General features: G+C 47.8%; 1 protein-coding gene across 4 annotated transcripts in view; it reads right to left on the bottom strand.

Annotated features, from left to right (window-relative positions):
- The window catches only part of FAM169B (family with sequence similarity 169 member B), an 86,685-nt gene extending 73,650 nt beyond the window's left edge, over window positions 1-13,035 (bottom strand). For 3 of the 4 annotated variants that reach the window (XM_032342160.1, XM_032342161.1, XM_032342162.1), the window contains exon 1: window positions 12,930-13,034. In XM_032342160.1, coding sequence (XP_032198051.1) covers window positions 12,930-13,005 — 76 coding nt within the window. In that variant the 5' untranslated portion in view covers window positions 13,006-13,034. Of the gene's footprint in view, window positions 1-12,929 lie in introns of all 4 variants that reach the window. The other variant, XM_032342163.1, reaches the window with a different exon arrangement.
- Window positions 13,036-13,609: the final 574 nt, after the last annotated feature.

Consider the following 13,609-nt stretch of genomic DNA (forward strand, 5'->3'; position numbering starts at 1 on the left):
AAAAGTTGGGGAAACAGGTGCTGAGAAAACCCACAGTTGTGCAAAATGTGGCCTGGCATTTACTTTCTATCAAAGAATAGCAGTCCCTCCAGCCAGCACGATGACTCTCCTCAGGCCATTCCAGCCTTTTCCTAGGCATATCCTGTGGAACACAGGCTCCCCAAGATAGGCTGCAAATGGGGTTCCCACGGCCAGCACATTTCAAAAAGGAGGTCTGCTGTGGCACTTAGGGGCGCCTGGGTGGCAACGTCGGTTAAGCACCCGACTCTCTGATTCTGCCTCAGGTCATGATCTCAGGGTTTTGGGATCGAGCCCCGCATCAGGCTCCGCGGTCAAGCAGGGAGCCTGCTTGAGACTGTCTCCCTCTCCCTCTGCCCCACCCCGGCCCCGCACGCTTGCATTCTCTCCCTAAAATAAATAAAATCTTAAAAACAAAGGAAAGAGAAAAAAGGAGGTCTGTTGTGGCATCTAGAACTCACTGCTGGGAATTCTACGGGCCTATCAGCTAATGGAACATTTAGAAATCTTAAAGCAAAAAAAAAAAAAAAAAGAAGAAGAAGAAAAAGAAAGAAAGAAAGAAATTCTGAAGTAGTGGAATTTGCTTAATCCAGCATTTATTTCCCAGACTTACTGAACCAAGGACCTCTTGTCCCAAAACACTAACGGACATATGACAAGCATACCTTGGAGAAGAGTGTTTTGTTATTGTTTTTGTGATTTTATTTATTTGACAGAGAAAGACACAGCGAGAAAGGGAACACAAGCAAGGGGAGTGGAAGAGGGGGAAGCAGGCTCCTGCTAAGCAGGGAGCTTGATGCGGGGCCCGATCCCAGGACCCTGGGATCATGACCTGAGCCTAAGGCAGATGCTTAATGACTGAGCCTCTCGGGCACCCAAGAACAGTGCTTCAAAGTACCATCAAGGCAGAAGCAAGCATCACTCTCAGACGGGTAGCAAAGGTGCAAATGCCTAGGGCCAATGGCCCACCCAGCAGGAGGCCACCCTGTCAGCAGAGCGCCTGTCTACAGAAAGGAGCAGAAAACAGAAGGTGAAGCAAACACACACTTGGATATTTTTGTTGGTTTTGAAGAGCATCTGATTGCCAAAATAGTCTTAGCAAAGAATTGAAAAAAAAAAAAAAAAAGTTGGAAGACAGACTGTAGAATCTGTTAGAATTTTTTGAGCAGATGAGCAAAATTGTCAGGGAACGGAGGCACGCTGGGGAAAGGTCTGCAGGTGGTGGCGGGAAGGTTTCGTTCCCCAGTAATTGACAGGGTGCCTGTCGCTGTGTTATCACATATTTAGTACTGGCCCACTTGCAGCTTGTCATTGCCTTGGCTGAGAATAAATCACTTGTCCCAAATCTAAGATAGTAAAATATGCAGATGACTTTATGTGCCTCCCACACAAAGGTTTATGTAATCCTAATTGCTTCTAATATGAAGGTCTCGTAATCTGAGCATTGGTGCGTCTTACTTTCAGGCAAAGGATACAAAGATAAAACTATTTTTTCCCCCTGCATCATTCAAAAGGATTTGAGGTGGGAATGAAACAACTCTTCCTTTTGCATACAAAGAGGGGGACAAATGTGAAGCCCTGTTTGGGGCAAACAGAACAAAACAGCATCTCACATATATACTTCCTGATGAATGGTAACAAAAGAGGGGCCCTTGCTCCCACAACTGCAGGAAGCTCAGCCTTCCCTCACCCCCGAACCAAGCCGCTCTACGCCATGTGGTCATCAGCACAGTGCCAGATTTGTTTAACCTTTACTGAGAAGGAAGAAGCTTTTTGCACACGCCCAGGAAGAACACAGAAAGCCTGACTCTTTGTATCTTGCGTGTAATTGACCAAGAACTTGAAGAAAAGCAAAAAAGGTACCCAGCCCCAGTGTCAATAACACCACCATGAACATATGCTGGCTCTAGAGCTGGTGGGGTAATGATGTAGGAAGCCACCATCCAGCGTGGAACCAGAGCCCTAAACCACACAGCTCGCAACGAGAGGAAGAAAAGTAACTCTTCTCCAACGTAATGCTTTTACCCATTACTCACAGAATAACATTTCTCAGAACTTACCCCCAAATCGTGGCTATTAATGGATTTCACAAACCTTCATCCAGAAATCAGATCTCTATATGTTCATCTATTACACGGCAAATGATAATACCTCTGAAGAGGGGGGGAAATCACCTCTATTTCGCATACCCAGCCCCGTGCAAAGAAACAAAGGGAGCTGAAAATAGACCAGTGCTTAGTCTCCAGAACCCAGTCCTAGAGGAAGTTGTGTACACATAATAGTACTTACAGTCATCACCCAGAGTACCATGCAAGGAGAAGGGATGGAAAAGAATCGGTTTACCTTAAACCTCAAAAGTTACTTACTTAGGAAGAAGGCCATTACTCTCCAGTAACTGGAAATGTATTGAGATAGATACTTTTTTATAAGGGCACTGGACTCTTGTGTAAAACTAAAAAGTAGATGAAGAAATACACTCCAAGTAACAATTACTTGCATCAAAGTTAATACCAGCGCAGTTTTAAATGGAAGAAATTAAAAAAAAAAAAAGAATATTCTGCCTTCTGTGGATAGTTTCTAAAGTATTGGCAAAGTGGGGCACCTGGCTGGCTCATTCGCAAGGACATGCAACTCTTGACCTTGGGATCGTGAGTTCGAGCCCCACATTGGGCATAGAGATGCTTAAAGGAATAAAAGATAGATTTTTTTTTTAAGTATTAACAGGGAGAAAAAGTATTAGGATATTGATGAAAAGTTCTCACATTAGAATGAACCCTTTTACATCTTATATTGGCAGAGTGTTTTTGCAATTTACAAAGGGATCTTGCAATTTACAAAGGGCTCCCACACAAGTGCTTGCTGGTTTGAAACTTACATCAACCCCTCCAAGTCAACAAAACGCTCACCCCCATTTTTCAGCTGTGGAGGTAGAAGTTCAAAAACAGAAAATCAGTAGTAGGGCTGGACTCAAACTCAGATCTGAAGATGGAAATCCCAACGCCCCTGCTTACTAATTTATATCATGTTAAGAGCCATACTTTATCTACCAGCACCAAATGACAGCTAGTCCTCAGCACAGCACTGCTTAAAATACCTTTTTAAGGCTGAATAATATTACATTATATAATACGTGTATATGTGTGTGTGGGTATGCATGTGCGTGTGTGTAAAAATACCATTTTGTTTACCCATTCACCTATTGTTGGACACTTGGGCTGTTATCGTCTTTTGGCTATTGCAAAGAATGCTGCAATGAACGTGGATTTAAAATATTTCTTTCAGTCCCTGCTTTCCCGTCGTTTGGGAACTAGAATTGTTGGATCATATGGTAATTCTATGCTTAATTGTTTAAGGAACTACCATACTGTTTTCCACAGTGGCTGCACCATTTTACATCCCCACCAAAAGTGTGCAAGAGTTCTAATTTCCCCACATTCTCGCCAACACTTGTTATTTTCTGGGTTTTGTGGGGGTTTGGGTTGTTTTTGTTTTGTTTTGTTTTTTCCCTGAAACAGCCATTCTAATGGGTGCAAGGTGGTATTTGTTATGGTTTTAATTTGCATTTCCCTAATGATTAGTGATGCTTAGCATCTTTTTAAGGGCTTGCTGGCATCTGTATGTCTTCTTTGGAGAAAGTTTTATTTGAGTCTTTTGAAAATTATGGTCATACTTTCAACATGTGCTTTGAAAACCTTGTGAGAAGTAAAGGGACATGAATTCACAAGGGGTCAAATGACAAGGCTGATGTGGCCTAAGTGGGCTACCTGCAGAGGATATGTTCACACAACCTGCATCACAGGGCAATGATGCCCACCTCTGCCCCCTGCCCAGCTCAGACGCACTCCAAACAAAGATAGCAGTGGGTGGGAGGTGGCTAAAGTCAAGAGTGTACAGACTTAGTGTGCACTGTCATTTGGTAAGCATTTTAAAGCTTGGAAGGGGGAAGCACCTGGGTGACTCAGTCAGTTAGGCATCTGCCTTTGGTTTGGATCATGATCCCAGAGTCCCAGGATCGAGCCCTGGGACTCCCTACTCAGCAGGGAGTCTGCTTATCCCTCTCCCACTCTCTCTGCTCATGCTCGCTCACTCTCTCTCTCTCAATAAATGAAATTTAAATTAAAAAAAAAAAAACTTCCACCAGTTTAAATAATAATAATAGTAATATAGTAACGCCCTAAAGCTTCTAGGACACCTGCTCCTAGGGTCCCTAGGGTGACACCAGGTCTTCCTAATACCCCAGGGTCCTAGGAAAAGTTCTAATCAGACCCTGGAAACATTCAATACTAACCCCACAACCAAGGTTTGCAAAATTTTCTTCTATAAGGCTATGTTAAAATGTGCAACTTAAAACATCCTGGCCATCATTTAGGGTGCCAGACATTACACTGGTGAAAAAAGCAGAAACAGTCTCTACACTTATAGGACTTAGAGGCTAGTCGGGGAGACACAAAAACAGTTGAACACCCCCATGGTATGGCAGGAGAAGGGAAGGGGAGACAGGAGACAGGATGACTAGGGAAGTTCAATGTGGAGGCAACCTTCAGCAGAGGACTGAAGAATAAAATGTCAGCCCTGGGCAGACCAGGGGCAAGGGCCCGCCAGACATACAGGAGGAAGAAAGGAGCGGAGGGATTCCAAGAGATACAGGTCAGCCAGTGTGGCTGCAGCATGGCTGGCCAAGGAAAGAAGGGCAGGAATCATGAGAAGCAGGTGGGTAGAAGCCAAAGTTACAGGCCTTGTTCCTGACTTCAGGGTTCAAGGACAATGCAAGAAGAGGTTGCTAAAAGGTCCCCGACAGGGCGTGATAGCTGGAAGGCGTGTTTACTGCTTCTTCCAGAACACAACGCAGCAGGAAACCAAAGAGACGATACAGGTTAAGGCAGCCAACGACAATGTCTTGGATCAGTGATGGCAGTGGAGATGACAAGAAAGAGATGGCAGGCATGAGCCAGATGTGCAGTAGACATGGCAGAAGTGACTGCTACTTAGACATGTGGGGTGAGGGGTTGAGGTGACCTTCTACTCTAACCCCTCCCCTCCACATAAGTCAATGAAATTCTACGGGGAGCTTTCAACTTGTGACAGATTTATAAACTAACATTGGAAGCAGTCTCAGTCTGCTAAGATCCTAGTTCTTTCCGAAGGGGAAAATCGATGAACCTGCCAACAGAAAGAATAAGATGTACATTATTCTAAAATATTAAGAATTTTCCTTAAGGTATTATGAAATGAGCCCATCTTGAAAGATAGATGAAGCAGCCATAAAAGGAGCTCCTCAGTACTGAGTCACACAGGTCAGAACGTTTGAGCACGAGGACTGGGGTCATTCAGACCTGATTTCAAAAACCTCTGAACACGGGCAACACTCTCAGATCTCCTCCCTCTTTGGGAGCTTTGCGCTATCACTCAAAAAACTTTATTGTCTCTCAAAAAAAAAAAAAAAATCTCTGAATATATGATGAAATAAACAGCCACAACAGGGGCAGCACAAATCCGACCCACAGAGACTATAGATGTTGAAATTATCCAGCATAGAAGATAAGGAGAGTAAATACGGCTAACGAAATTTAAATTTAAATTTAGGATATGTAAAGAGCCAAAATTATTGTTTGAGCAGTAAGACTCTAGGGGAAAGAAAGTAGATCTAGGTATGAACGTCTTAAGTAGGCGATGAACTGGAAAATATATCTGGAGAAATTACCCAGAATGCAGCCCAAAAAGATACTGATGTCGGACATGATAGGCAGGTTAAAAAAGAGGGTTAGTAGGATAACCAGGTCCAGTAACAATCTTTTCTTTTTTTAAAGATTTTATTTATTTGACCGTTAGAGATCACAAGTAGGCGGAGAGGCAGACGGGGGGGGGGGGGGGGGAAGCTGGCTTCCCGCCGAGCAGAAAGCCCGATGTGGGGCTCAATCCCAGGACCCTGGGATCATGACCTGAGCCAAAGGCAGAGGCTTTAACCCACTGAGCCACCAGGCACCTCTGGTCCAGTAACAATCTTAACTGAGGTTCTAGAAAGAGAAAATAGGATGAACAAGAGTCAGGATTTGAAGAAATGATTGAAATTTTCCCATAATTGATGAAAGATACCTATCCTCAGATATTAGAATCCCAACCAATCCCCAAAGCAGGAAAAAGAGATATCCTCACCTAGACACACTGTGGTCAATCTGCAAAACAAAAAACACAAAAATAGGACCATAAAAGCAGCCAAAAGACAAAGACAGAGCCTCCAAGGCCAAGTAGACTGACAGCAGCCTTCTCCACCGCAACTATGGCAGCCAGAGGACAATAGAAGAACATTTTTAAAGGACTTTCATCCTCTCCCTAGCAAAAGTAATTTCCAAGAACATGGGCTAATGAAGAAATGTTTAGAAAAGCAAACTCTATGGGAGTTTGCTACCAGAAAATCCTCACCAAAGTTATTTCTAAAGGATACACTCAGGAAAAAGGAAAAAAACTTCAAGAGAAAGTTAATTAAGAAGGCATGGGAGACAGCCCCTGGCTGGCTCAGTAGGTTGAGCATCTGCCTTCGGCTCAAGTCATGATCTTACTGTCCTGAGATCAAGCCTCTGTGGGGCTCCCTGTTCATCAGGAAGTCTGCTTCTCCCTCTCCCTCTGCCCCCTCCCCCCAACCCCCACCTCATGCTTGCTCTCTTTCTCTCTCTCAAATAAATAAAATCTTAAAGGGGGGAGGAGGAACAGGAGCAAAGAAAATAATAAGCACATGATAAAATCCAAGCCTGTGCAGACCATACGAAACAAACCATCTAACTGGAGGAAATTAAAAATCATAATAGAACAGGTTGCTATGTAACAACAGCACAAAAACTGGGAAGGGGATCTGTGGAATGAAAGTACTATAAGGCTTTTAGATGACTCCAGAGAAGGTTTAAAATTCATTAATTTCAGAATTAGAATTAACATGCATATTAAAATTTCTAAGTTAGCCCCCCAAAGAATAGAAACATAGGTATCCTATTTCAAAGTAGGAGAAAAAAAAAATAGAATTAAGGCAAGGGTTGGGGTGGGGGATCTCAATATAAAAGACATAAAAACAATATGATTTGTTGATATTCAAATTTTATTGCTATGATTAACAACAGATATTCCTCAACAAGTAACTAGACGATCCTTTAACAGGAGAACATATTTTATTACCCCAAATATTTCTAAGTATTTTAGTATTTCTATTCAGTGTTCATGTAGTAAGGAAAAACACAAAGCCATACCTTTCTTTCTGGATAGCTTAAAATAATTTTTTTCCCAAGATGTTCTAAGAGCCCAAATGTAGGCAATACACACACCTTACAGAAATCACTTGTTGGGAAAAAAAAAAAAAGGTCAAAATGAACACCAACTATAATTCACTGTTTGGGCATTATACAGCTCTACCTGCTACATACACTGGGTAAAAATAATTCATGAAGTTTGGGTGCCTGGGTGGCTCAGTCGGCTAAGCCTCTGCCTTCGGCTCAGGTCGTGACCCCAGGGTCCTGGCATGGAGCCCCACGTCGGGCTCCCGGCTCAAGAGGGAGTGTTCCCTCCCTCTCCTTCTCTCCAACCCCCTCCTGCTTGTGTGACGTCTCTCTCCCTCTCTCTAGTACATAAATAAAATCTTTAAAAATAATAATAATAGTCCACGAAGTAGCAGTCTCCGAGAAGAGATCTGGACAGGGACAGTACCACCGGAAGAAGGCTGTGCAATGGGGAAGTCTCCATAACATCGACTTCTCGAGCTCTTACCACTGAGTGAAATATTCAGGGACTCTGATTAGGGCTTATTTCAGCAAAATGCAACGAAGACATGAACACAGCTTTCTCCCTCTCTTAATGGAATTCAAGAGTAGTGGTTAGAAACCTGGTTTCCAAGAAAAACACAATTATCTTAATTTCTACAAGTCTAGGAAACTGAGCGGTCTAGAAGAGATTTGGGGCCTTGAGAGCCCCCAAAACATGCAGGGATGGGAGCTCCCCCTCGGCCCTCCCTTTGGCCCCCCAGCCCTCACCTCAGCTGGGACTCAGTGGCCCTGTAGCTGCCCTGGTTTGGAGAAGCAAAGAAGCACAGGGAAAGGTTTCTGTGCCTGGACAGACAATAGGTACTGGGTTAAGTAGGGAATGAGGCCACCGCCCGGGCATGGGGAATGCAAAGGGTCTGATGGGAGAGAGCTCCCAGGAGGCCAGAGTCGGGTGGGAACAGCAAGCCTGGATGTCAACAGACATGCCTTTGGGGTCACACACGCTATGTGTCCCACCCTCCGACCCAAGCTTGCTGATCGCAGGCCTTGGGAAAGAAAACCCACAACAGAGGGTGAACTAAAAGGCATGGAATTTCCAAGCCAAAGCTGCTACATCCTAATGAGCCTTACTCAAAGGCCCCAACCCTCCGCCACTACTGACAGTCTTAACTGCCACTACCCCCCAACTCCCCCTCACCCCCTGCAACCCAGCAACCCTGACTTTAAAAGTCACAGGACACCGGGGGCATCTGACCAACAAACGTGCCTGAATTTTGTCCTGACTTATCTTTCTGTATCACACGACACAGCAGAAAACATGGTCATTTTCTACAATCTTCTGTTTGGAATTTCCCAATGCTGAGCTACAAATAAGAATGTCATCAGAGAGGCCAGGAGCCAACTGCTGTCAGGAGCCCAGCGAAGGCCAGTCAGCAGGTCAGCAGACTAGGGTTTCAAAGTTCAGAAAGACAACACCTCAGTGCCCACTGTCCTCCCACAATCCAGCCTGAGTCTTGGCCCCTCGATCATTCACTCCATCCTGCCAGGACATGGCAGGAGGTCAAGAACACCAGCCATTTCTGGTCTGGCTTCATGCAATGGAGATCACCACTGAACACGGACATAATACAGCCCTTGTTTAGAACTGGAGGCGAGCGAGAACCATCTCTAGCACGGAGAGCATTCTACGGCAGGGAATCACAGCCAAGGGGTGGGGGAGGTAACATGAAATGCCCAAGCCTGTAGGAGGGCCTGCTCAGGACCGGATCTCCCAGGACAAGTAGGACCCTGGAAAGATATTCCAAGGGATACACAGACCACAGCACTGTTCAGGGGCCCGTCTGCCCCAGGGATTGAGGCCAGCCGGTATTATTACCCCATATCCTGATACCCCCAATCTGCAGAAAATTTCCCAGTAATCCTACAACCACACAACCCACAATGGCTTTCACCAGCTCCTAGGGGAAATGATTTCTCCATTCAAAGCCCAGGTAACTCCTGCTATATGCCAGGTAAGGGCAAGGTACTCAAGAAGAAAGATCACTGGAGGCCCTACCCTCAGTCTGGTTGGGTGGGAAGTAACTGACCAACCTCACAGCCAAAAGGATTTTTAGAGACCATCCCACCCAGCCTTTCCCTTCTTCCCTGATGAAGGGACAGAGACTCACCAAAGGTCATGAATGCTCTGTGACAATGACATGAGTCCCAGTGGCCAGCCCAGCCCACTGCCCTCAATGAGACCCTGCTTCCAGAAACTCACTTGGCCACATGCGTCTATGGGAAGGCTTCTTTACCTTGAACTAGAGAAGATCCAAAACACCTAATTGATATTGAATTTTTTTTGATCATAAGAGGTCCTCCCTCAGAAGGGAGGCCCCTTCGGGACTGGCTCATGGAGTGTTTCCTTCCAGAGCCTACACTCTTTTGGGGTGGGGTGGGGGACGGTGGCGCTTCCCCCATCAAACGTCACCATAACAACTGTGGGGACTCAGACCACTACCACCCCCGCCATGTGACTCCCAACCCTGCCACTTCCTAGCAAGTGACCTCAGGTAAGTTACTTCTCCCTTGCCCTGACCCACTTCCAAGCAGACCCCACTCTGCACCCGCCTCAGCCTCTCTCGGCACCAGGCCCTGCCAGGGGCTTCTTTGCTTCCTGGTCTCTCCTCCTCTGGGTCTAGGTCTCATAATCTCAGAACTCTGCCCTTTCTGAGCCCTCGGGCTGTACCCTCAGCTCCTCCCCTCCTCCCACATCCCAGGGCACACGTCAGCAGGCCTTCCGGGGTCCCCAACAGGGCTCACGGCAGGCACTACTGGCCTTTCTAGATTCTTCCCACACACCGGCGTTAGTGTTTCTGACTAACTCTTCAGTTATCTCCAACGAGAGGCATGTTCTGGAACATTCTGAAATCACTGTGTCTAGACGGCTTCATGTTTTCCCCCTCCAAAAGTTGGTTCCTTCCCTGGCATCACCACTCTCCCTGTTCCCCTGACCCAAGCTTCGGAGTCAACCCATCTTTTACAGTCTTCCTTGCTCGCTAGCTTTCCTATAAAGCTCGGCTTGATTACTAGTGTAAACTGTCCAACACCAAACTTTTCTTAACCGGAACACTAAGCTGACTTTCTAAATGGAGATCATCAAACCGGCAAGTCTCACAAATGCTTCTATTTGGGTATAAACAAAAGGGATGAGGGCGAACCAAACGGCCCTCTCAGAAGGGACCCCAAATTTTACACTGGGCCCAGCCCTCTGCTGTGATGAGCACAGGGTCTCAAGGAACCATTCCGAGGTCAATCAAGTCCTTATCTCACCGAGGAGGGAAATTCAAGGTAAAGGATGAGGAGAGTACGGAACTAGAACACGTGTGACTTTCCTTCTCTTCTCCTGGATGCTCTAAGCTAAAATGACAGCAGCAGAAGGGCTGCTGAAACCTAAGAAGGTCTTCAGCATCAGAGAAATAAAAAACACATACAAACTCTGAGAGAGAGAAAGAGAAAGAGAGAGAGAGAGAGAGAGAGTGTGTGTGTGTGTGTGTGTGTGTGTGTGTGTCTCTTTCTCTCTCCCTGTCTTGAATTACTGGGGGTAGCTCCAGAGCCCCACTAGATAGTGCCCCCCAACTGGACACCCCAATATTGAGGAGAGTCATCTAGATATAGAACATGACTCCCACAGAAATGTCACCTGTCCTTTCCCTATATGTTAGGGCTAAAGTAGTCACCGAGACACAGCCTTGTCTGAAAGCGCGTCTTAGTTTAATGCTTCCTTGTGAAAGGAAAATGGACTCCAACATAGACACAGTTTGCTCAAGCCCTTTTTGGAAACGGGCTATCAAAGCTCAGGCATTGGTTCGGCTAACATAAAAAGTCCAACCCATTAAGCTCTAACACACATGGAAATGATTAACGTGGAACCACCCTGGGTCCTCTGGTCCATCAGCAACCATGAAAGCCAGAGCCAACACTGAAAGAAATACAGAAAAACCCTTAAGCCAGTTAGGCCAACTACACTTTTCCAGAAGGTGAAGTTACCATGACTTTTCCCATGAAACACAGAAAGACTGGGTAGGATAAGCACAACGCCAAGGCCATAGCTGGGAGAACTCTCTAACCCATGGGACTACTCAAAGGAGGAGGTAAGGGAGAAGGTATGGATTGAGCAACTCTGTGCCCACTAAGTGTTGAGGATAAGGGAGATAGCTCTGAACAGTAAGTCCCTAAGTGCCCAAATCCTCTCCGTCTAGCAGAGGTGTTGGAGGAGATCAGAACAGCCTGTCACTTGTGTTTCTTGACTCAGTTCTCCAGCAAACTGGCAGCACCACTCCCACTATGGCGACCACCTTTCCAAAAAGGACGAGGGAGTTGGGGGGGGGGGGCGGGGAGGGGAGGGATTTAAAAAATGATACAGTATCCTCTCCCTCTCTAAAAACAGAGAGAAACCATGTCTCTATCTCTAGACCAATGAAAACTCCCAAGGACTGGAAAATTCATACAATTGGCTAGCGGCCACTTTCTCTTAACTCACTGGAAATCTGGGGAAAACAACTCAAAGTCACAGCTTTTAAAGGCAGGCCATAAAAACCAGTTATCTGTCGCTGTTGGCTTCCAATAAAAGGCAGAGGAGCTTCCATAAGATTGATTTTTTTTTTCCTTACACAAATGTGTGTCGGGAGAAAGCGCCCAGTCTGGGGTTGGAGTGCACTTGGGGGCAGGGCTGGTTAACCGTGGCCGCGCGCCTCCTGGCTGGCCTGACGTGCAGGGGACCAGAGGTCGAGAGGTACTGGCCCTGGGGGGGGGGGGGGCCTTCCAGCCGCCTGTCCCCGCAGGAGGAAGAAGAGGCAGGGGCCAAGGAGGCATTTCCTCAGCACTTAGTACCCAGCATCCAGCACCAGGACGCCAGCTCCCCTGCAAACACTCCTTTTGCGGAACTGGCAGCCACCCCGCTACGGATTTGTTCCACGTGCTTTCAAAGTCAGAAGTGGCACCGTTTTTGTCTGATTCTCCGGAGACAAAACGGGCAGGGCCCCTCCCAGGGCTAGCAAGAGGAGGGGGTTGGAGGAAAGGAAGGGGCGCGCCCTCAAATCCAGAGTCTCCAGCTGGCCTGCTGGGCTAGGGGCCGGGCGCCCTTCGCCCAAGGTGCCTGGGGGCACAACAGGCTGTCCCAGAGGCCGGGAAGGGGGTGGCGTGGGGGCAGAAGTGCCCGCTGTAACCCGAGCTGCTGTACTGATTTCTCCCCCACCGAGCGGTCCCCATTTCACAGACAAGGCCACCAAGGCTATGGGAAGGCGGGGAGCTCGCCAAGCCCGGGTCAGCGGTCAGGGCGCCGGGTGTCCCCGGAGACGCTCTGGAGAGCCGTGGCCGTGGCCATGACCCTTCCAGGACTGCCCCTCCTGGGGGTGAGTGCCGCAGCCCCCCGCAGCCGACGTCCGGGGTCTCCGCGTCCTCCTCGTTCCCCGGCGGCGACAGGTGCGCGGCCTGTGGCGCCCTGGCGCCGACTCCGGGGAAAGTTTCCTGGCCGCCGCGCGCTGTTTACGGTCTCGTTTTGCAGCGCTGGGGCCCCGAGCTCTCGGGCCAGCCCAGCCATTGAAACCCGACACGCAGGGAGGGGCCATCGCGGCGGCCAGCGGGGGAGGCGAGCGGGCTCGGGGCCCGGCCGGCCGCGGCTCCCCTTACCTGCGGCTCTGCGAGCGGCCTCTGCCTCCATGCTCGACTCCGGCGGCGCTGCGCCCCTCCCCAGGGGCTGCCCCATTTCCCCTCTCCGCCTCCGCCCCTCCCCGCTCCAGGGCTGCCCCCGCCCCCCCTCCCCCGGGGCTGCCCTGGCTCTCGGCTCTCTGCTCTTGGCTCTCGGCTCCAGGTTCCCTAACCCGGAGCTGGCCCTGCCCCCGGTGCCCACCCCCTGCCTGGGGCCTTCACAGCCAGCCAGCGAGCTTGACTCCCCAGGTTGCAAAGCCAGTCCTACACCTCCGAGGAGTTTCTTAATTCTTTGGATGAGAAAACTATTAGCACCACATCCCATAGCCAGTGGCCCTCTTCGGAGCTCCCTCTCAGTTCCTTCTGCTATTTCTGTTTCCAGAGACAAGAATCATTTGCATTATCCCTTTTAGAAAATGTACAGAGTTTGAAAATAACAGAAAGACTATGAGTGGCACACTTAGGGCAGAAGAGCCAATAACCTGTTCTGCCCCTTTCCAAATTTTTTCTGATGACTGTAATGTGCCTGTTTTTGTTGAAAACTAAGACTTTCATCGATTAAATGTTCAGGCTTGTGAGCAGCTTGAGCTAGCGTGATTCAACGACAGCCAGCTGTTTCTCCAGTACTTCAAAGTGTTTTTTACAGGAAAGGTGTGGAGCAG

This window comes from Mustela erminea, chromosome 5 (assembly GCF_009829155.1).
Source record: "Mustela erminea isolate mMusErm1 chromosome 5, mMusErm1.Pri, whole genome shotgun sequence".
NCBI classification, from domain to species: domain Eukaryota; kingdom Metazoa; phylum Chordata; class Mammalia; order Carnivora; family Mustelidae; genus Mustela; species Mustela erminea.